Source organism: Schistocerca gregaria, chromosome 3, assembly GCF_023897955.1.
Source record: "Schistocerca gregaria isolate iqSchGreg1 chromosome 3, iqSchGreg1.2, whole genome shotgun sequence".
Taxonomy (NCBI): Eukaryota; Metazoa; Arthropoda; class Insecta; order Orthoptera; family Acrididae; genus Schistocerca; species Schistocerca gregaria.
The window spans coordinates 462859873-462881917 of NC_064922.1; the positions used below are offsets into that span (position 1 = coordinate 462859873).

Here is a 22045-nt window from a genome sequence, read left to right on the forward strand (position 1 = left end):
GATCTAGGTATGTAGAATGTGTTTTGGAAGTCGTGGGTCTTCAGCGGAGTTGTCAGTAGGAGAAAAGGCGGAACAATGATTGTCGCTTACTGCCATATGTTACAGGACTGTTTGCGTGGCTATTTTGAAGAGACGCGACCCAGATCAGTGATAAAATGTGCCTTTTTAGGCAACGCAAAAGTGCACGAATTAGTATTCGAATAATTTCTGTAGGCCTAGTTGCATTTTCCGGGTTAGGGGCGATGTGATTTTGTTTTTTATGCAAAATATGTAATAAATGTTTTTGTTACCGAGTTGGAAATAAATTCGAAGTAATTAACAGTATAAGAATCTTGGCAAGCCAAATACGGTACGTAAGCTCAGTGGAAATAATCTCGAAAAAGTTACTTTTATTGTTCCGAAACAATTATATAATGTGTTTTTTTCCAAATTTCACTGTCATATATTACTAACATTTCATGGTAACACTAATGCAACTGTGTAGGGAGACTATATATAGGTGGTTTGGCGATTGTGGAACGCTGATAGATCTGCTTGTTGCTCAAATTCATCTATAGTTTCATGAGATTTGCTGTATATTCGCCTACTTGACAGTATGGTTGATAATGCCAACAACGTTATTAGAAAATGTAAGCACGTGTTCACTTATCGTGTCTAGATACGGTACTGCTTTTTACCATCGACTTGTTTGAGGGAACACCCTATGGGCGTCTTCTTTCACTGTCCTGTATTTCGGGGCTAATTTTTCGATGATAGTTTTGTAGTTCTTGGATACGGACACCTGGTCGAAAAGGTAATTTCCAGCGAGATCTGGAAATAGTTTTCAAACGAACACTTGTTCTGTGTGCTTCTGTTTCTAGCTTCGATATGTGTAAGAACCTCCATGGTTTGAGATTTTTATTCGCTTTTTGAATTCTACAGTATCAAATTAAATTACTTACACGAATTCTGTTTCTGCTTATTGTTTTGTTTGTGGGATGGTTCCCTGCTAAAAATGAAAAGACAAAAAAATCCCCTATAATCTTAGCAGTGCAGCAGGACGGTAGCTGTAGAGTACTTCTATTGGCAGCACTGTTTCTGAGCAACATGGTTTAAGGTTATTGACGTTTGTGGCTTGGTGTTATAAATGCGTTCTTAACTCTGTTTGCAACTATTTGGAACAGTGATGATAACAAAGCTGTTGAATCTCTCAAAATCAAGAGAGATAATGCCATGGAGTTTCCAGGAATTGCACATTTCGACCCCAACGTAGCATCGGCGTCAGACGAGATATTATGTGAGTGTAAACATCTTTGTCCTTGAAAGAGGAATACAGATTTGAAGTGTGAATGTCGGGTGGACACCGGGAAATAATGTTTTAGGCAGACAGAGAATTGTTACGGGCAAGTTGTAAGTCCTTTACCGATTAATTGAATAGCACGATGCCCGGCAGAAATGGAAGAGCTTTGAAACTGGTATTAATTTGCATGTGAAGGTGGTATTTGTGTTCGCATTTGAAGTGTAGTAGTTCGTACCTAGGGTGTATAAAACTATGCAGTTCTGGTACTGAACGTGTTTCTCGTAAAATGATTTCGTATGTAGAAAATGCAAGGAACTGTTTTTCGTTATTGGTTTCTGTTGTCTTGTTTTACAGTGTATTCGGAGGGCAACGTCCAGTACCCAGTAGTCCAAGCAGAGGGCTACGACATTCCTGCGCCACAGTATGTTCCAGCTGACGATCAATATAACGTCTACGCAAATGCAGAATTCCATGAAACTCATTCTATCTTGGCCGATGGGGGTGACCGCTTTGGAGTGTCAGCTATTGCCTTTGATCACCAGGAAGAACTACTATGGATGGGAAATCAGGGCGTAAGTAATTGAAGATAGATAATTCCTGGCCATTCATGACCTCCTATGCATTAGTATGTGTAATGTAAGTTTGTGTAACAATGTTGTTATATCTAGGAGTAGACACACGCACTGTAGCCCACAAATTCTAGGGTTGCGGTATGATCGACAAAATTTGTACAGAATCTTGAGTAATTGCAAAGCTCTGTAATGATTTGTTAGCCCTTTGTTCACCCGTAAAGAAAAGCACTGTTTCTGTGATACATTCAGCTGCTGTTTGGCAAAATTTTATGCAAGTTTGGGGGTCAATTCTAGTGTCCGATACCACTCGTAGACTTTGATTAATGGCGTAATGTATGATGTTATTTTGTTTGTGCCATAGATTGCTGTCAATGAACGTTAGAGGATTTCTCTGGATTTGCTCGTTACACTCGTGTATTAAAAATTTGATGTAGATTGTTTTGTTTTCATCTCATAATTTGTTTTTGGCATCTTTTGTTAATGAAAGTAGTCATGATTTATAAGGTCTTGATTTCTCACACTGTTCGCTATGAATGAATCAGTTGGTTTTACTGCAAAAATTCTGCTTCAGAAAATGAGTGACCGTAAATCAACTAAAATTTTTTCAGTCATTGGGCGTCACTGCAGGGAAAGAGAAAGATATCAGTGATGAAAGGCCATTTAGATTAATACTGTTGGAGGAAGAGTATTCCTAAAGGTTATTGTTTATTTCTTGCATTTATGTAAGTAGTCGGCAAAATGTACAGGCCTTGTTTTGTTAGTTAAGTGTTGGTGGGTCTGGTACTTTTTTTTTGTTTTGCGGTGCATTTTTTTATGTTACTATATTGTGAGTGTGCTGCTTTTTTTGGTTTCTCTGGAGAGAGGTTTTTTGTCGTTTTAGTATTTTCTGGTTACAATAGTGGGCCGAGGGGTATTGTTGTGTCTTTGCCGGAGGGTTTGTGTGTTTGACTAATGGTTTCATTTTCATTATTTTTTAATTTTGCATCTGATTGAGGGCAGGAAGAACTGATTTGAGTGGTACCTCATTCGTGCCTGGAGTTTGTGTTTATTATTTCTTCAGAAGGATGTATGTAGTCTGCAGTACTTACTGGGGGCTGAAGCAGCTTGTACAGGATAGAGTAGCATGGAGAGCTGCATCAAACCAGTCTCAGGACTGAGACCACAGCAACACCAACATTATTTTTTCATTAGTTATTCTGGATTTTGTTTCTTTCGTTAGAGTTTTACTTCCTAATGTAATTATTTCTTGTTATGTCCTTATTTCGTTCTTGTCAGCCGTGATCTTTGACTCCTTTGGAAGTTCATATGTGGCAAGTTTCTCTATAGGCAGCCACTATTATGTTTCCCTTTTTGATGTTTTCCCTACACTTGTATTATTTTTACTGTTACTCCTGGATTATCGATTTTACTGTGTGTTATTTGGAGCTACTGCAGCTGGTGTGACTTTCGTGTAGTTTAGTTTTCGGTTACAAGGTTTGGTCTTTTTTTGCATTTTTATCTCTTTTCGTGTGCAGTAATGTGTGTAAAGTTTTTTTGAAAGTTTAGTCATATTCAGCAGTTCACCCACAAGAACATTTTTTGCGCCTGTTTCTGATATAAGATTTTTGCGCAACAAAGAGTAATATTGGAATTGGTAACTAGAAATGACCTCCTACATAGATTGCTTCTAGTTACCAATTCAAACTATTAGATGATTCATTATTTAGACCGTTTTTGTGTCTGTGTGGAAAATATAATAGAACAGGCTCTGTTAACTGTATACTAGGCCTTCCACATTGCTGGCAACAGGTTCTACATAACGTTGTTATATTACATAATGTATGCACTCGTAATTGCTCTTGTGTTCTTATTTATTTCAGTCATCTTCAACTCATTTAAATGAAATTCACGTGTAAATAATAGTCGCGTTAAATGTATTATTTTATGGCATACTACATTCATTTGTTCACAAGTATAATCCGTTCCATTCGCAGATCGCCAATTGCAGCATCTTTGCCTTACATATGACGTCATTGGCCAACGCCGACAGGTCGTATCGGACACTCAGATTTATCCCAGATTTGAATAATGTCCCAGAGGCAGTGTTTTAAATTCTATTGTATGTTTTTGGTACAACCAGAGATTCAATTTTTTTGAAAACCATCATGTCAGGTTGTAGAAAACTACAAACATAATAAACTGCTGTATGTAGTAGGGTAGCCTGGTATAATTTTTGGAGAGAAATTTGGGGTTATTAACAGACATATGTATGGCTAAATGGAGATCTGGATTATTGAGGAGTGAGAGATGCTGTAGAAATGTGTCTGAGCACAACATTCATACATGTTTTACCAATAACATCAGTTCCAAATTTTTAAGGAACACCATGAATTGACAGTAAAGAAACCAGTCTTGACAGCAAGCTAGAAGATGTGTAACAAATGATCCACTCATAATTTACAACTTTTATGATTTGATCAATAATGAAATGGAGTTCTTTGGTATGACATGTGATACAGAATGTATTTGCAGTCTCCATGAGACAATGTTTTTGCCAAGATCATCCAAAACAGAAGTAGATCCGATGGAAGTTGAAATGAAATTAGGTGTTGTAAGTTGTAAAGATAAGGTAGATATTATTGGCTGTTGAAAGAACAATTGGAAGTTGTCAGAAAATACTTCCAGTTTTTTAGCTGATTAAGACAGTGAATTGATGCTTTACATGTTAAAACCATTGAAGCATTTCGTAAGTAAAGTCAAAAATTAGTGCAAAGAACTGCTCAAAATTTATAAATATTAAAGTATGTTTCTGAAATACAATAAACTCAATGTTGGTAACCCTGCGCCTGCTATACAGACGTTTGAGTCACAGCTCCCGTACAAGATAAGTAATTTTAGTAGTAATAAACTGTTTCTAACACTTTAAACTAATTTATTACGTTAATTATAGTGCTCTTCAAGCGTACCATTAAGTTTTTGTCTTACTCGCGTATTTTCACAGTAATCAAGCAAAGTTCGTTTTGTTTACATATCGCGGCCAGGTCGAACTTTTGAGCTTTCAGATTAAACTTCATACCTCAATTTTAAGTGCATTTACTGATAGTTTAGTGTGCCAAATATGTTTGCTGTCCCTTTATATCTGTAGAGTATCGTCATCTCTTAAGTAATTTCCAGTAAGAAACTTCTGAACCATTGCTTACATTGTCGCGAGTAGGCCTAATTTTTTGCACACGTATTTTCATTGTTTTCCGGTAACTTAATTGTATTTGCCACTAAAATCGATTTGTACCATGTGTAAAGTGCCTGACGTGCCGTAGAATCGTTAGCTCCGGGGTCTGGTGTGATGGATGTAGTAACTTTTTTCATTGGGGAGATTGTAGTGGTGTGGGAATTGGGAAAATGACTCATCAGTGGTTCTGTAGGCTATGCAGTAGAGATAGAAAGATTGTGGAACAGGAGGGGAAAATTGCTGCCCTTCAGGCTGAGTTAGATGAGGCTAGACGAGAACTGTGCAGGTTAAGGGGGGAGAAGGGTAAACAGGGGTGGGAAGTGGCAACAGGCATAAGGAACAGGCCAAGAAATGCTTCTGACAGCTTTGTTATTAATGTACAAAATGGGTTTGACCTGTTGCCTCAGTCGGAAACTGATGAGCCTCTCACAGAAGTAGATGTAGACAGGGCTCAACAAGCTTTCAGCAGCAAATTGAATAAGAAGGTAGGGAAGTGTGCAAAGAGAAAGTAAGTCTTGTTGCTAGGCAGTTCGCATGCTAGGGGTGTGGGCTAACTTCTGCAGGATGAATTAGGGTCAGAATACCAGGTCACAAGTTTTTTCAAACCTAGTGCTGGACTGGGGCAGGTTCAATATGTAGAGGCTTTACTAAGGAAGATACCGTGGTTATTGTGGGTGGGCCGGGCAACAGTATTGACAGATCCGGGGTACAGCATAGTGTGACCTTGCAAATATTGCATCGGCATCGAGTCATACCAGTGTTGGATTTGTGTCGGTTCTGGAGCGCCACGACCGGCCTCATTTGAGCTCTTATGTCAGGAGAGTTAATTTGGAGTTGGAACGGCTACTTGGATCTAATGCGGGGTCACACATTGGTGTGGTTCCTGTTGATTCACTCTGTAGGTGGGACTATACTAGACATGGCCTACACCTCAACAAGAAGGGGAAGGGTAAACTGGCTGGGCTGATAGCAGGAAATTTAAAGGGGGGAGGAACTACCTCTCATGGTGGTAACTCTTTTTTAGTGTAAGATCAGTGTGCAGTGGGAAACTCAGCCAGGCAAGTACTAGATGTTAACAAGTTAAAGATACTCACAAAAGTAAAATGATAAATGTTAGTATATTTCATCAAAATATTGAGGGATTGAAGAATAAAATTGATGAGCTTCTGCTATCAAGCACGTAGTCCCATAGGGTTCGGTCTTAGGTCCTTTACTGTTCTTGATATACATTAATGACTTACCATTCCATACAAGTATAGTAATAACATCCAAAAACCAAGAACTAAGTGATGTAATTGTAAATGATGTTTTTCACAAAATTATTAAGTGGTTCTCAGCAAACGGACTCTATTTAAATTTTGATAAAACACAGTATATGCAGTTCCGTACAGTAAATGGCACAACTCCAGTAATAAATTCAGACTTTGAACAGAAGTCTGTAGCTAAGGTAGAATTTTCAAAATTTTTAGGTGTGTCCATTGATGAGAGGTTAAACTGGAAGCAACACATTGATGGTCTGCTGAAACGTCTGAGTTCAGCTACGTATGCTATTAGGGTTATTGCAAATTTTGGTGATAAGAATCTCAGTAAATTAGCTTACTATGCCTACTTTCATTCACTGCTTTCGTATGGCATCATATTCTGGGGTAATTCATCGTTGAGTAGAAAAGTATTCATTGCACAAAAACATGTAATCAGAATAATTGCTGGAGCCCACCCACGGTCATCTTGCAGACATCTATTTAAGGATCTAGGGATCCTCACAGTATATATATTCACTTACGAAATTTGTTGTTAATAATCCAGCCCAGTTCAAAAGTAATAGTAGTGTGCATAGCTATAACACTAGGAGAAAGGATGATCTTCACTATGCAGGGTTAAATCTGACTTTGGCACAGAAGGGAGTAAATTACGCTGCCACAAAAGTCTTTGGTTACCTACCAAACAGCATCAAAAGCCTGACAGACAGTCAACCAACATTTAAAAATAAATTAAAACAATTTCTAGATGACAACTCCTTCTACTCATTGGCTGAATTTTTAGATATAAACTAAGGGAGGGAAAAAAAAACTAACTTAAGCATTAGTGTCGTGCAATATTTTGTGTAATGTAATATCTTGTACAGACATCTTTCATTAACCTGACACGTTCCACATCATTATGAAGTGTCGTATTCATGATCTATGAAACAAGTATTAATCTAATCTGTTTTAAAGGTTCTCTTACTATTTCATAATTGTCTAATAAATACCACAGTGTTATGAATATAATAGAGGGAAACATTCCACGTGGGAAAAATATATCTATAAACAAAGATGATGTAACTTACCAAACGAAAGCATTGGCATGTTGAGACACACACACACACACACACACACACACACACACACACACACACACACTCTCTTCAAGCTTTCGCAACCAATGGTTGCTTCGTTACAAAAGAGCTCCTCCTCTCTTTCCTGTCGAAGCAACTGTTGGTTGCGAAAGCTTGAATTTTGTGTTTGTGTGTCTATCAACATGCCAACACTTTAGTTTGGTAAGTTACATCATCTTTTTTTATAGATAAATACCACAGTGTAGTGTTTTTGCCGTATAAATTTTGTCTTTGCAACCCTAATTGGTACTCGGAACAATCCACTGAGAACAGGAAAAAGCTGCCTAAAAATTACAGTATAAACATCAGATTTACCTAATTCGTGGGATCATTTCTAGATGCATCTTATTTTTAATTTGGTATCTCATGTTGGATAATACTGTGACATTTTTTTTCTTAGATACGCTATGTATCTCGGAAAGTTAAGTTTGCTTATAAGAAAGGTGTGATGAAATGTGAATAACTGCCATAGATTCTAAGGTTTCAATGTTTTTTTCTGTCTTGTCACCAATTTCTTAGACTTTTATCAAGCAGTGGAGTAATAGTTACTCAGCTTACCGTAAGAAAATAATACTTAAACGGTTCTCAATTTCATGTTGTGGCTGTTGATGTGATTGTTTATTTGAAAGAGGCTAGTGTACACTGTCAGTGAGTGTACATAATTTTAGGCAGGTGTAGAGATCTTTAACATATAGTATACATGTTATTAACTCCATACATGATGTGTGTAGCTTCTGCAGCATCAGAACTGTATGACTTGTTGCAATGTTGTTACGAAATGTAGCATACAGGGAACTTCATAGAAATTACAATACAGTACCAAATAGGATTTGATTTTTGGCATTAGGGAAGCATCAGACTCCACCTTTCTGCTTTGACCCATGGTATCATCAATACGGTGGCCTACTTTCAGTGTATAGAAAATGGTGTCACTAAGTACTCGTGCCAACAAAGCAAACTAACAAAAACCTGACTCCAAATGAAACTAAGGCAACAACTGTGGGCAGGGACAAAGTGAATATATAACAAAACATTCCACCATCCCAAAACAAATATTGAAAATAAAAAATCTCAACTTACTGCTTAACACTATGGCCACAAAACCGACGGGAGTACACACTTCACTCGACGTATTAACTCGAATGAAGCTGTCAAAAAAAAAAACCCAACACCTGCAACTCCGAAAAGTGGAGTTTGACATTTGCTGTGCCCTATATAGCTCAAATGCAACCATTGATATGTACTGACAAACCACACACATTTACAGATCTCTGAAAACACTACTGAAACCAAAGCCGCCCCCCCCGCCCCGCCCCGCCCCGCCCGCGCGCGTGCGTGCACACCCACAATCAGACCTAACAGAAATTTCAAACACACAATAATAAAAAAGTAATAACTCAATGAAAACAAACAAGCACTTTCAAATCCACGTTACAGCACAGGCCACACAGATTCAAAGAAACCCACATTACCACAGTGATAACAAGGACTCAAACACGAACCAATGTAAAAACAATGCGCCATAGTGACATCACATGCCACGACACCATTACGTCACATATCAAAGCAGATGGGTGAAACTGGACGCTTCAAGTGGCCCCAGCCATTAGTGCAAAAGCTGTCAAAATGGTTTTGGAGAACCTATTTTTGTAGAACACTGGGTTTAAATTCGAAAAGACAGCAATACAAATCTCTCTGTGGTCACCAAATGCAGATTTTCCACTAGTTCTCCAAATTTGAGCACTTTCAGAATTCTGATAGTTTGATAGGACACGTTGCTTCTTTTGATGGTTAAATAAATCTTAAGAAAAGAGACATACTTGTTTTATTTAGTGATTATCTCTATCTTAATTCGTAACTAATAACACAGAAATTAAACAAACATAAAGAATTGTAAAAGTGTGGAAGGGTGGGAAGTGTTGTTACCAAGCTTTTTAGGGAGCACCTACTCTTTTCCTGTGGGCACTAGTATTCTTTGGAACATAAGTGGGGAAACACAGCTCTAAACTGTGTTGAGTGAATGTCGAGAGTGTTTTTTAGTAAAGTATACGGATCGATTTCTTTCCCATTCAGAGTCTGTGCATGGACTTGATCAGTTGTTGTTAATAATGAGATGTTAAACCTCTTCCTTCAAACTTCTGTGCAATACATTGTAAATGAAGGCCATTAGCATTGTTTCTGATGATTGTTTTATGTGAATAAAGTTAACATGGATACTATTTGCATCATTGCCAAAAACTCCCCAAATACAATACTAGAATTTTATACATATGTACACCAAACTACTCAACAGCAGTAGCACCCCCCATGAACCTTGGACCTTGCCATTGGTGGGGAGGCTTGTGTGCCTCAACGACACAGATAGCCGTACCATAGGTGCAACCACTTCGGAGTGATATCTTTTGAGAGGCCAGACAAATGCGTGGTTCTTGAAGAGGGGCAGCAGCCTTTTCAGTAGTTGCAGGGGCAACAGTCTGGATGATTGACTGATCTGGCCTTGTAACAATAACCAATACGACCTTGCTGTTGTGGTACTGCAAACGGCTGAAAGCAAGGGGAAACTGCAGCCGTAATTTGTCCCGAGGGCATGCAGCTTTACTGTGTGATTAAATGATGTAGTGTCCTCTTGGGTAAAATATTCCGGAGCTAAAATAGTTCCCCATTCGGATCTCTGGGCAGGGACTACTCAGGAGGATGTTGTTATCAGGAGAAAGAAAACTGGCGTTATACAGACCAGAGTGTGGAATGCCCGATCCCTTAATCGGGCAGGTAAGTTGGAAAATGTAAAAATGGAAATGGATAGGTTAAAGTTAGATATAGTGGGAATTAGTGAAGTTCGGTGGCAGGAGAAACAAGACTTTTGATCAGGTGAATACAGGGCTATAAATACCAAATCAAATAGGGGTAATGCAGGAGTAGGTTTAATAATCAGTAAAAAAAAAAAAAAATAGGAATGCAGGTAAGCTACTACAAACAGCATAGTGAACGCATTATTGTGGCCAAGATACACGAAGCCACGCCTACTACAGTAGTACTAGTTTAGATGCAAACTAGCTCTGCAGATAAAGAAATTGATGAAATGTATGATGAGATAAAGGGGGCGGGGGAGGGGGGGGGGCAGGCTGTCAAACTGGCCGACCGGGAGCAGGAGAGGCATCACAGGAAATTTAAATTTCCACTGTCCTGAATATAGTTTGATGGCATCCATTACAAAATATACACATTTCAATTCCACAGAGCGAAATACAGTGACGTGTGGTGGAAGAATGCTTTATGAAGAGGCATGGCACTGCACTTTCGCACACTTAAGACCAAATAATGTCTTAACATTTCCTCGAACACATGTTTTATCTTTCAGACTTTTCAGAAAGATATGCACTACAAGATGAAAATATATTTTTGAATATTCGGTGTTTTTTAGTATTGACCCGGTTCAATCTAATGCCCAGCGCACATTTCTTTCTGAAACGTGCTTAACATTTTCTAGCTTCTTTTTGCCTTAAGAAGCTTTGCTGTGATTTCGAATGGTGTGAAGTCCTAAGGGAGAGCACCCCAAATCATGTAAAGCTTTGTTGCACAGTCAATACTTTGAATTTTTAGTACTGATTCGTGAAATGTCACTTCTGGGTCATCTGCATCACTTTCATTTCTATCACTGATGTTTCCTGTTCACACATCTTCCGACATGTTGTGCACAGTTTTTAGCCTGGTTTTACAGAGATTCTTTTAACCCTTAATGTTCCAGACAAAGACAAGCAAATGACCTCGGAAATTTTTTTAACTGTTCGCCTGTGTATTTTGATAGGATCACAAGTTTTGACTTTCAAAAACTTCTAAGTAATAACAGGGTGTCTACGATCCGGGAAAAACCTGGGAATTTTTTCATCCGGAAGAAAACCCGGAAAAACCCATAAATTTCTTAGAATTCCGGGAATTTTTCATTGTTCTACTTTTCAGTTAAATTTTTGTAATTTATCTGGTAAGAACCAATACTCTGACAAAGAATATTACTGTTTCTCGTTACTCCAGAATAATATTGCAGCAATAAAAAGTGAACGTGAGAAAGAAAATGAAAATAAAACTTAAGTTGCAAAGGAAATGCACCATATACAACAACAAAACACAGTGGGGGGGGGGGGGGGGGGGGGGGGGAAGTGCCACTATCTAATATTGGCCCGGTTCAGAAATATCGTAGATACGGACCTGATTCACAGATCAGTCTGAGTTGTAGTGGGGAGGTGGTAGTCTCCATGTGACCCTTGTTTACGTTAAGTGATTTTGCTATTTCCTCTTCGTTTATTGCTCTCAAGTCAAATGAAAACAAAACGGATTTCTGTGGCCGGGAGCTATCAAGTGATTTAAAATACATTCACATAATTAGGGAAGGCTCAAATATGTAATTAGTTTCAGATTTTATTTTGTTTCCGCCTTTGACAGTCAAGTGTTAATCGCCTTGCAAAACAATGAAATTATTTTTGTCGCTTAGTTAAGGAAATTTGACTTTTATTAATCTTTTCTTCTGAGGCAGTCAATTTATATGCAACAAAGTGTTTAGTTCCACACTATTGGCTAGTTTCAACTGTTCACTGCATTTCAGTTTGACGTTTTCATCTTCTAGCAGGTATGGCATTATGCCTTAATAAAGAACCAAACATGAGATAATACAGTACTGGTACTCCAAGAAAATTTACATCTGAATCTGGACATACGAATGTGCACTTTAAGCCGAATGATGAATTTTAGTATAGTTCACAAAATTCCTATGCTCTTGGAGTATCTTCTTATGTCTTGTTTCTTTTATGGCATAATGCAAGATCTTTTAATGTTTCCTGCGTCATCGTAGCTGCTCAGGAGTGGCGCATTGTGGCAACTGCTGAAACTAATCTATTTGTAACAGGTCGCGGGAAAATATTCAGAATGGTTGTTTGGAAAGCGTTACTTTCAAAGTAAAATTTTTTTTACGCAAGATGAACTCTGTGTGCGAATGTCCGATGAATTTCTTAAATCAGAGCGTTTGACTGTCATTCAAAAATCAAATCTTTGAAGATGACAATTTTGAATATTTTCGAGCCCAGAAGATCAGACATTTATGGCGCTAAAAATTTTACTGGCACATTCGTGTGATGTATCTTAAAGTGGGACATGTGCAAAAAGATGAACATTATGTGTGAAAACATAGCTTCTCTTGCAGCTTATTAGTCTTAGAGACCAATATTATACAGAAAAGCTTTTCTCTCCTTGTAGCAACACTACGTATATTAATTTAAACCGTTTACCTTTCCCTATTTGTGTGTTCGCGCTACTTAACAGTGATGTTGCTATTGGCTGACTACATCACGTGTCCTATGCTCAGAATATCCGCTGTCATCGGCTGGTGAGATCACGTGACATGAGCTATGACTGGCGTACAAAAGCGCATCGCAATCGCGATCTCAGTCCTTTGGAAAGTAACATGCGGTGTAGGTGGAGTTCTAATTCATACTTTCGTAATACAAAATATGCAATGTACATGTTGCTGCACATCAGACATCTTTCCAAAACTTGTTTTTCCCCCCCAAGTTTTGTTTTCTAAAGTACCGGGAAATTCTACGCCAGCTTATAAAACCACAACTATTGAAAGGATTGATAAGTTGTACAATTTTGAGGAAAAGTACACTGTTACTTAACACGGAAAAAAGGGTATTTTCATCCAGAAGAAAGTGTGTTTTTAACCGGGAAATACGGGAAAATCCAGGAATTTTTTTTCTCATCCATGTATACACCCTGAATAATATCTGTGATATTCCCATATATAGCACTTCCTTGATCTTGTGGAAAGCTTATATTGGATCGCAAGAATATCACAACTCATCGGTCTTCACTCAGCTCTTCTATTTTTTGTACTATTTTTACTAAGGAATAGGTTGTCAAATGACATGGTGTTTACAGAAATTTTCTAACAGTGCTTGAATTCATATTTTCCATTGCAATTAAGTGAGCAGTAATTCATGTAAAATGTACTTTATACAAGTGGAATGATAGGGCATAAAGCATTTTCTGAAATCAAAAATTGACTTTTTTTTTTTTAAATTCTTCGTAACTTTACTACATCAATAACTGGATATCTATTAACTAAATGCCTTACTTCTCTTCTGAGAGAGAAAAAAAAATCCATATCAAAACCTCCATAAACAATGGAGTTATGGGCATTTTTAAGTACCATTTTGCAGCAACATTCTTGCAGAGCACAGTTATCAGAATATCACTTCATTTAAAAGTCGATATAAAATAAAGTTGTAGTCTGAGACCAGAAAGATTTTGCAGAAGTTTTTGTGTTATAAGTGTAAGCAAATGTGCAAAGTTTTGTGAAAATCTGAGTTAGAGGGTTAAAAACTAAAATGAAATTTTCACTCTGCAGCAAAGTGTCCGCTGTATGAAACTTCATGGCAGACTAAAACTGTGTACCGGATTGAGACTTGAACTTGGGATTTGCCCTCGAAAGGCAAAGGTACTAGTTTGAGTCTGTCTGGCACACATTTTTAATCTGCCATGAAGTTTCAGATTTACAAACCCTTGGATTATGGCGTCTTTGAAGTGAAATGACTCTGAGAGTAATACTGAATGGAATTGGGGAGAAAAAATATTTACTGCACTACTTGACTACATTGGTAGGAAATATCATGAGGTGTCCGCAGCTCGTGGTCTCGCGGTAGCGTTCTCGCTTCCCGAGCACGGGGTCCCGGGTTCGATTCCCGGCGGGGTCAGGGATTTTTCACCTGCCTCGTGATGACTGGGTGTTTGTGTCGTCTTCATCATCATCATCAATCATCCCCATTACGGTCGGAGGAAGGCAATGGCAAACCACCTCCACTAGGACCTTGCCTAGTATGGCGGCGCGGGTCTCCCGCGTCGCTCCCCTACGCTCGGTAAACGGAGTATGGGACTCATCATCATCATCATCATCATCATCATCATCATCATCATCATCATCATCAAGTACTAGTCAGTTTGGTAATGGAAGTAAGTGTGAGAGGTAAACATTGTAGAGAGCTGTAGTTGTTTCAGATGGGTGTAGGTTGAAGTAGATGCTCGGAGGTGAACAGGCTTGCGCGGGAAAGAGTAACAGTGGAGAATTCTATCAAACCAGTCTTCAGGTTGGATACATCTATGATGATAAGAACAGTAACAAAAACAGCTGAACAGGATTATACTAGGTTCATCATAAGAATAAATATGAGGTAAACAAACACAAATGTGATGATGATTGGTCAGAAGCTGTAGCACATGCTCTGGTGTTGGTATGCTCTTGGAAGTAGGTCCTACTTACGTATGAGATATATTATTATTAAGTTACGTTAAATGAAACTCTGATATATTTTAGTGTATTAACAGCCAACAGAGCTTTTCTTAATTGTGCTTTAATTGTGCAGCATTTCTTTTAAAAATAATGTACTGTCACAGTCTCTGTACATTTGTGTTCTGGTTGTTGCGCTGTTAATACGCATTATGAAAATGGCTGGAGCTGCTTCCTGTTCCATAGTGAAACACACATGTGGAACATGGTTAAACAGTGGCAAGAAATAGGTTGTTCTTAATGTTTTTCATAAATTTAAAGAAAAAAAATTGGAGTTTTCCGAGCAACTGTATTCAATACAGTTCAGATAGTGATGTATTTTGGATATATAGCAGAATCAGTAATGTAGTACATTGATAAGTGAGTGTAGTTTATGGTTCGCTGGTTCAAGTCTCGTCTTAGTCCCCTCCCTCCCCCTCCCCCTTTTGTGTTTTATAAGTACCTACATCTTGCAGTTGTAAAATTCATAATCATTTTTTATGAATAATGGACATTTGTTTCTAATTAAGTTTTGCTCCTGAAATTCCCATTTTCATTTCAAATATTTCAATATTTTGTGAAAGGTTATTGATAAAGTTCGCTTAAATCAAGAAAATGTAACAACTAAATTTTTAGGGCAAAATTGGAAAAAAACTTTTTCTTTGGACTATGTCCATTGTTTCATACCAAATGTGCAGTCTCACACAAACCAGAGTGATAAGTGATGTGAAAACATGAGAAACAATCATTTTCACATTATTGAGCACACCATACAAATTCTACATTTTTACATTTGCCACTGTACCTTTACAGTATGAACCCCACAGAATAGATCTGGAGCCAAGATAAGGGATCTGACCTGAGAGATAAGTGTTAAGCTGCCAGACATATGGGAAATACCTAATGCACACAGCTTTTTCACACGACACTGTCAAACATTGGTGGGATATAAAATTGCATGTCATAAGATAGAAGTGTGGTGCCTGGGTAGCTTAACAGGTTCCTTGTTGATAGACTCGTTATCAACGTAGCAGATTAAGTTCCAGAACTGAAATGTATTTCTTGGATTCAGATAAGGAAGGAGCTAAGTAATATCAGATGACTGAGTGTAATTAATACTTCAGTGGATTCAGTATTAAACAGTGCAGTGAAATCCTTGCAGTACACTTTTGCATCACACATAGCTTGCTCAGAAAAATTACCATGCATTTAAGTTCGACATTTTCATCACTCTTGTTTCTTAATATAATACTATGTTAGGTTAGAACAAGAGCATTTTATGCTTTCCGTCTGGTCATTTAAGAAGCATACAATAGTGCTGGAGTTTTGCTGAATATTATTTCATTCTCTTTAGAAATTAATGACTTTCAAAGCTGTATTGTTTCTTTGCTTGTCTATTTTATGTCTGAACTGAAATGGCTCACATCATTGCAGGTCAGTTGGACCAGCTGAGTGGCCAGTGGTATCAAAGTTTAATGCAGTGGTAAAGCTGTTCTGTCACATTATTGCTCAGTCTGTGTTCATGTAACACAACATCGAACGTATCTTTATAATTGTCCTTGACTGTAGTGGACACAGTTTGGCTTCCACTCCGTGAAACAAAATCAAATGAGATTCAAGGAAACGCAGAAGAATACGTGGTGTAACGTTTACATCAGATATATCCTTAGGATGAACAAGAACTGTTAGCATTTCTAACAGCTGTTTTGTATGTTAATACAGGCTCAATCATTAAAGCAATTCCATAATTAGCTCTTTTGTTCTACTTACAATGAAATAGACCGAAAGTTTTTCATACACAATCAATACTTAATCTGTTCATTGAAGGGTGTACTGTGTAAAAGATGAATTGCCTGCCAAAATGGAAGCTACATCAGCTACATTATTCTCAGAGAGTACTTGTCCCTGCAGATTGGAAATAAAAAAGGTTAACATGATTATAGTAAAGTGAGAGAGCCTCTATGATAAGGTCCCAGGATTAGTATTGCTTATTGAAGGTTATAGTAAGGTCCCAGGATTAGTATTGCTTATTGAAGGTTATATTTTCCAAATGGTGTGAGAAAGAGTTCTGGTTGAAACTGGAAATGAATAGTAACTAAATCCTAGATTCAGGTTGGAATATTTATCCTAAGGATAGTTTGTTTGCCAATGGTGGTGGTATATTTATTGCAGTAAATAATTTGATAATAACTAAAGTGTTTATCATGAATTCCAAATGTGAATTATCTGGGTGAAGTTAAACATCAAAGTGATTCAAAAATCATAATCATAATTTTTTATAGACCACCTGCATCAGGAGCAGTAATGATAGTGTGCTTCAGACAGATGTTTCAGAATATGCAGAGCAACATCAAATATTCAGTGCTTGGAATGAAGATGTGGAGCTCAAATGGAGAAAATTGAGAATCGTTGTTCTGTATCCCTTAGACATATGTTCAAAACAAGGTCTTCAGGGCTGGGAAAGACCTAATGTGGTTTAATAGCAGTTGAAATGCCACAAGTTCTGGAAATCAGGAAGCATCGGCAGATTTCAAGTGTGTCAGGGAATTTGGGAAAAAGCACTGCAAAAATCTTGTTTTTTGTCTCAGTAGGTAAAGTGGTTTGTTTACTGAGATGTCGTGCATTGTTTCTAGCTGTGCGGGGACGAGTACATAAACCGCTTCTTACTCCCTCATTCCTATGGCTTCTATCCTTCCTATTACTCCCCACAGCTTGCAGTCAGTGCTGCCACCATTTCTTGCCACTAGCCTAGCAGCTGCCGATAGGAGGCAAGGAGGCATGAGTAGTAGTTTGTTTGGATCTTATTCGAAGAGATTCTTGACGAAGCAGCTGGAGACAGTGGTCATGTGTGCATGAGTAGAGCCGTATTCACTTCCACTTACCCACCCTTGTCTATTTTATGGTCCTCTTGTAAACACTTCTGGTCTGCAACCACATTGCTGTAAAAATTTCGGGGTAATGTTGTAGTACATATCTGCAATGTTGCCCAGTGTTGCTGGATAATATTGTCTCGAGATTTCATCACCAATATCAAATTTTTGTCCCTTGGAAACATACCTTTAATTTGTGAGCCATTTTCCCTTCAATAAGATTAAAGCACTCTGCTGTGGCATGGTTGAGAGGAAATGTTGTTCCACAGTAGTTCTGTTTTGTTTATTACAAATATGGTATCATTGTATAAAAGACATCAGTGTTAGGCAGTTTAATAGTGCTGGAATTAAGTGTAGAATCCAGTGTGGATCAAGTATTCAGACTTCAAATAATGTTCATCCCATGGACATTAGTCCTCTGAATGCAGAAACAATGATCATTCACATTTTTCAGTGCTGTTTTGACCCTGTGGGATTCAGTGACTGATGTGTTGAATAGTAAAAAATTCCTCACAAGTATCAGAAAAGTTTTGTTAAAGCTTTTGGTTTTTTCAGAATCCTGCAATAGTTATTCATTGCAGAATTGAAGTTTTCTTGTGACCGGTGATGGATTACTTAGTATTTGAATGTTGAAGGGACAAGTAAAGCATTTAGGGAACATAGTGTCACATGTAACAGTTTCACAGTTATACAATACACTAATTACAAAATATACCTTTTTCACAGAGAAAAGGAACTTGCCCTACTCCCTTAAAAAGTAGCAGAATCGACCACATAGGTAAGAACTTCAGAAAAGGAGATTGCATGTCGTCCCATGCTAAGATCAAATGCAATGACAGTGGTGCATCGTCAGAAGTGTGTACATGAACAGTTTCCTGCAGACACAGTCCTGCTGTGGTACAGATAACAGGTCGGATGACAGTGTGTGAGTGAAATGGCACAGGAAGTGTGAAAGTTCTTCAAAGTTGCAGAACACGGGGTAGTGTAGTTCTTATGGGCAAAATTCAGTGGTTCGGATTGTATATGGACCAAATGCAATGCCACATCGTGCTTTAGTAAAATTGTGCCAACAATTTTTAACAAGGCTGCACAAAAATGACCGGTATATTTGAAACGGCAATAGAAACTAAACGAGCAGCGATAGAAATACACCGTTTGTTGCAACATGCTTGGGACAACAGTACATTTTCAGGCGGACAAACTATCGAAATTACAGTAGTTACAATTTTCAACAACAGATGGCGCTGCAAGTGATGTGAAAGATATAGAAGACAACGCAGTCTGTGGGTGCGCCATTCTGTACGTCGTCTTTCTGCTGTAAGCGTTTGCTATTCACAACGTGCAAGTGTGCTGTGGACAACATGGTTTATTCCTTAGAACAGAGGATTTTTCTGGTGTTGGAATTCCACCGCCTAGAACACAGTGTTGTTGCAACAAGACGAAGTTTTCAACGGAGGTTTAATGTAACCAAAGGACCGAAAAGCGATACAATAAAGGATCTGTTTGAAAAATTTCAACGGACTGGGAACGTGACGGATGAACGTGCTGGAAAGGTAGGGCGACCGCGTACGGCAACCACAGAGGGCAACGTGCAGCTAGTGCAGCAGGTGATCCAACAGCGGCCTCTGATTTCCATTCGCCGTGTTGGAGCTGCGGTCCAAAATACACCTCTATCCATACAAAATTCAAACGCGGCAACCCCTCAGCGCCGCTACCATTGCTGCACGAGAGACATTTGCTAACGATATAGTGCACACGATTGATGACGGCGATATGCATGTGGGCAGCATTTGGTTTACTGACAAAGCTTATTTTTACCTGGACAGCTTCGCCAATAAACAGAACTGGCGCATATGGGGAACCGAAAAGCCCCATGTTGCAGTCCCATTGTCCCTGCATCCTCAAAGTACTGGTCTGGGCCACCATTTCTTCCAAAGGAATCATTGGCCCATTTTTCAGATCCGAAACGATTACTGCATCACGCTATCTGGACATTCTTCGTGAATTTGTGGCGGTACAAACTGCCTTAGACGACACTGCGAACACCTCGTGGTTTATGCAAGATGGTGCCCGGCCACATCGCACGGTCGATGTCTTTAATTTCCTGAATGAATATTTCGATGATCGTGTGATTGCTTTGGGCTATCCAAAACATACAGGAGGCGTCGTGGATTGGCCTCCCTATTCGCCAGACATGAACCCCTGTGACTTCTTTCTGAGGGGACACTTGAAAGACCAGGTGTACCGCCAGAATCCAGAAACAATTGAACAGCTGAAGCAGTACATCTCTTCTGCATGTGAAGCCATTCCGCCAGACATGTTGTCAAAGGTTTCGGGTAATTTCATTCAGAGACTAAGCCATATTATTGCTACGCATTGTGGATATGTAGAAAATATCGTACTATAGTTTCCCAGACCGCAGCGCCATCTGTTGTTGACAATTGTAACTACTGTAATTTCGAAAGTTTGTCTGCCTGAAAATGTACTGTTGCCCCAAGCATATTGCAACAAACGGTGTATTTCTATCGCTGCTTGTTTAGTTTGTATTGCCGTTTCAAATATACTGGTCATTTTTGAAACACCCTGTATATAGGTAATACTGATTGGGAATGAAGGCTGCAGACATTGACAATAGGCAATGATGTAGGCCTGTGGGGGAACTTACTAGCAGCGATCGCCAATTTCCCAGCAGTGATGACTTTCACAGTGGTTTGTGAATGGCTCCATAATCAAGAAGTAGATAAATTCAGCAATTGGCTAATGTCCTGACTGTTGTTTACAGAGAGAGATGACAATTATATTGAGGAATAGTGCCTGATAATTGCTTTGAGTGTAATGCAGCAATCAATAAAAGGTATAAGGGGCAATCAACGGGCTTCTGTTAGAAGGCTTTGGTGCAGCATGTATGCAACATAGGACTCCAGTGCAGGTATTTATGAGCCCTGACATGTAGGCAAGGAATTCGTGTGGCATTCTTGTCTTTCTGATGCTCATGTGGAAACGTGAACAGTGGTGACGTTATTACCAAATACATCCAAACAGAAACAACATGCTATTGTGCTTTTCTTGGCTGCCCAAGAACAAAGAGTGGTAGACATCCATTGGAGAATGAAGAATGTGTATGCAACACCATATCTGTTGAAAATCAGCATCATGGAATGGTGCGACAAGGTGTGCTGCTGTTTTGTGACGTGTGACCCCATATCACAAATGTCGTCGTACAATTATCACGCTTTTAGTCACTTAAAAAATACCATAAAATGTCAATGATTCCTGTTGGATGAGGATGTGGACTTCATCAAGCAACAGGACATTGTGTTTCACCATATTGGTATCTTTAATTTGTTGCATCGATAGGATGATTGCCTCCGTGTTACGTGGCAGTTTTGCCTGATTGGCATACCAAAACTGGACTATACGGCTTCCAAACGGAAACATTTTGATGGCCCTTTGTTGTTGTTGTTGTTGTTGTTGTTGTTGTTGTTGTTGTTTTTCAGGTATAATACACATTTGTTTGGTACCTACTTACAGATATGTATGCATTTCATTTGTCAGTTTGTAGGTAAAGTCTGTTAAAAAAAAATCCCTAATAATGTGGCATTGAATATTATGTTAACAAACTTGTTACATGTCCAACCAAATACTTTGGCGAATCAGCCAATTATTTTTATTTATTTTTCATTAAGCATTTTAAGACATATTTTGTCCCAGAATAATGCACTGATGACCAGTATAAACTTCTCATTCACAAAATGTAAGCACAGGACTGAGGAAGATAAGCAGATACTTTTGAGATGAGTGGTTGGATGCTTTTAATGACAAGATAAGTAGCCAAAAAAATAAAATAAATAAATAAAATAAAAACTGTATATGTTTGCTAAGTTTTATGTACATTTCAGAGTATGGTATTATTTGTACATGAGCAGTGGAGCTTAAATAAAAGATGTCTTTCAATATGATTTTACAATATAGACTCTGATTTCTCTTTTAGGGACATGTTACCTCATACTATGGTCCAGGGATGCAGAAGTACACATCATTTCAAGTACATGCTAACCAAGAGGTACGGCATATTCATACATTTGATGAGGGTATCCTAGCATTAACTACAACAAGTCTTCGTTGCCAGATTAGGAGAGGCATACCTGTATTTACTTACAGGTAATAATTTCATTCGTTACTATAGCTAGGAATTGGAAGTACATATAAATCCTTGTCTCGGAAACCTCACATGAATTTTCTTTTATGGAATAGCTCTGTCCACATGGAAGACATGCAGTGTCAATTACAATTGTCCCAAGACACAGTGCTTATGGGTGGCCATCAAGAAAAAATTATTGAATTCAATCTACCTCGGCGACAAGAAATTAAACTGGCAAGTATAAAAAGTACTGTCCATTTCATTAAATGTTAATTACTTCATTGTT

At 38.4% G+C, this 22045-nt stretch overlaps 1 protein-coding gene across 1 annotated transcript in view; it reads left to right on the forward strand.

Annotated features, from left to right (window-relative positions):
* Positions 1-297: 297 nt before the first annotated feature.
* Positions 298-22045, forward strand: part of LOC126353897 (PAN2-PAN3 deadenylation complex catalytic subunit PAN2) — a 263163-nt gene continuing 241415 nt past the window's right edge. The window contains exons 1-4 of the mRNA XM_050003120.1: positions 298-1276; positions 1634-1851; positions 21610-21779; positions 21873-21993. Coding sequence (XP_049859077.1) covers positions 1213-1276; positions 1634-1851; positions 21610-21779; positions 21873-21993 — 573 coding nt within the window. The 5' untranslated portion in view covers positions 298-1212. The remainder of the gene's footprint in view (positions 1277-1633; positions 1852-21609; positions 21780-21872; positions 21994-22045) is intronic.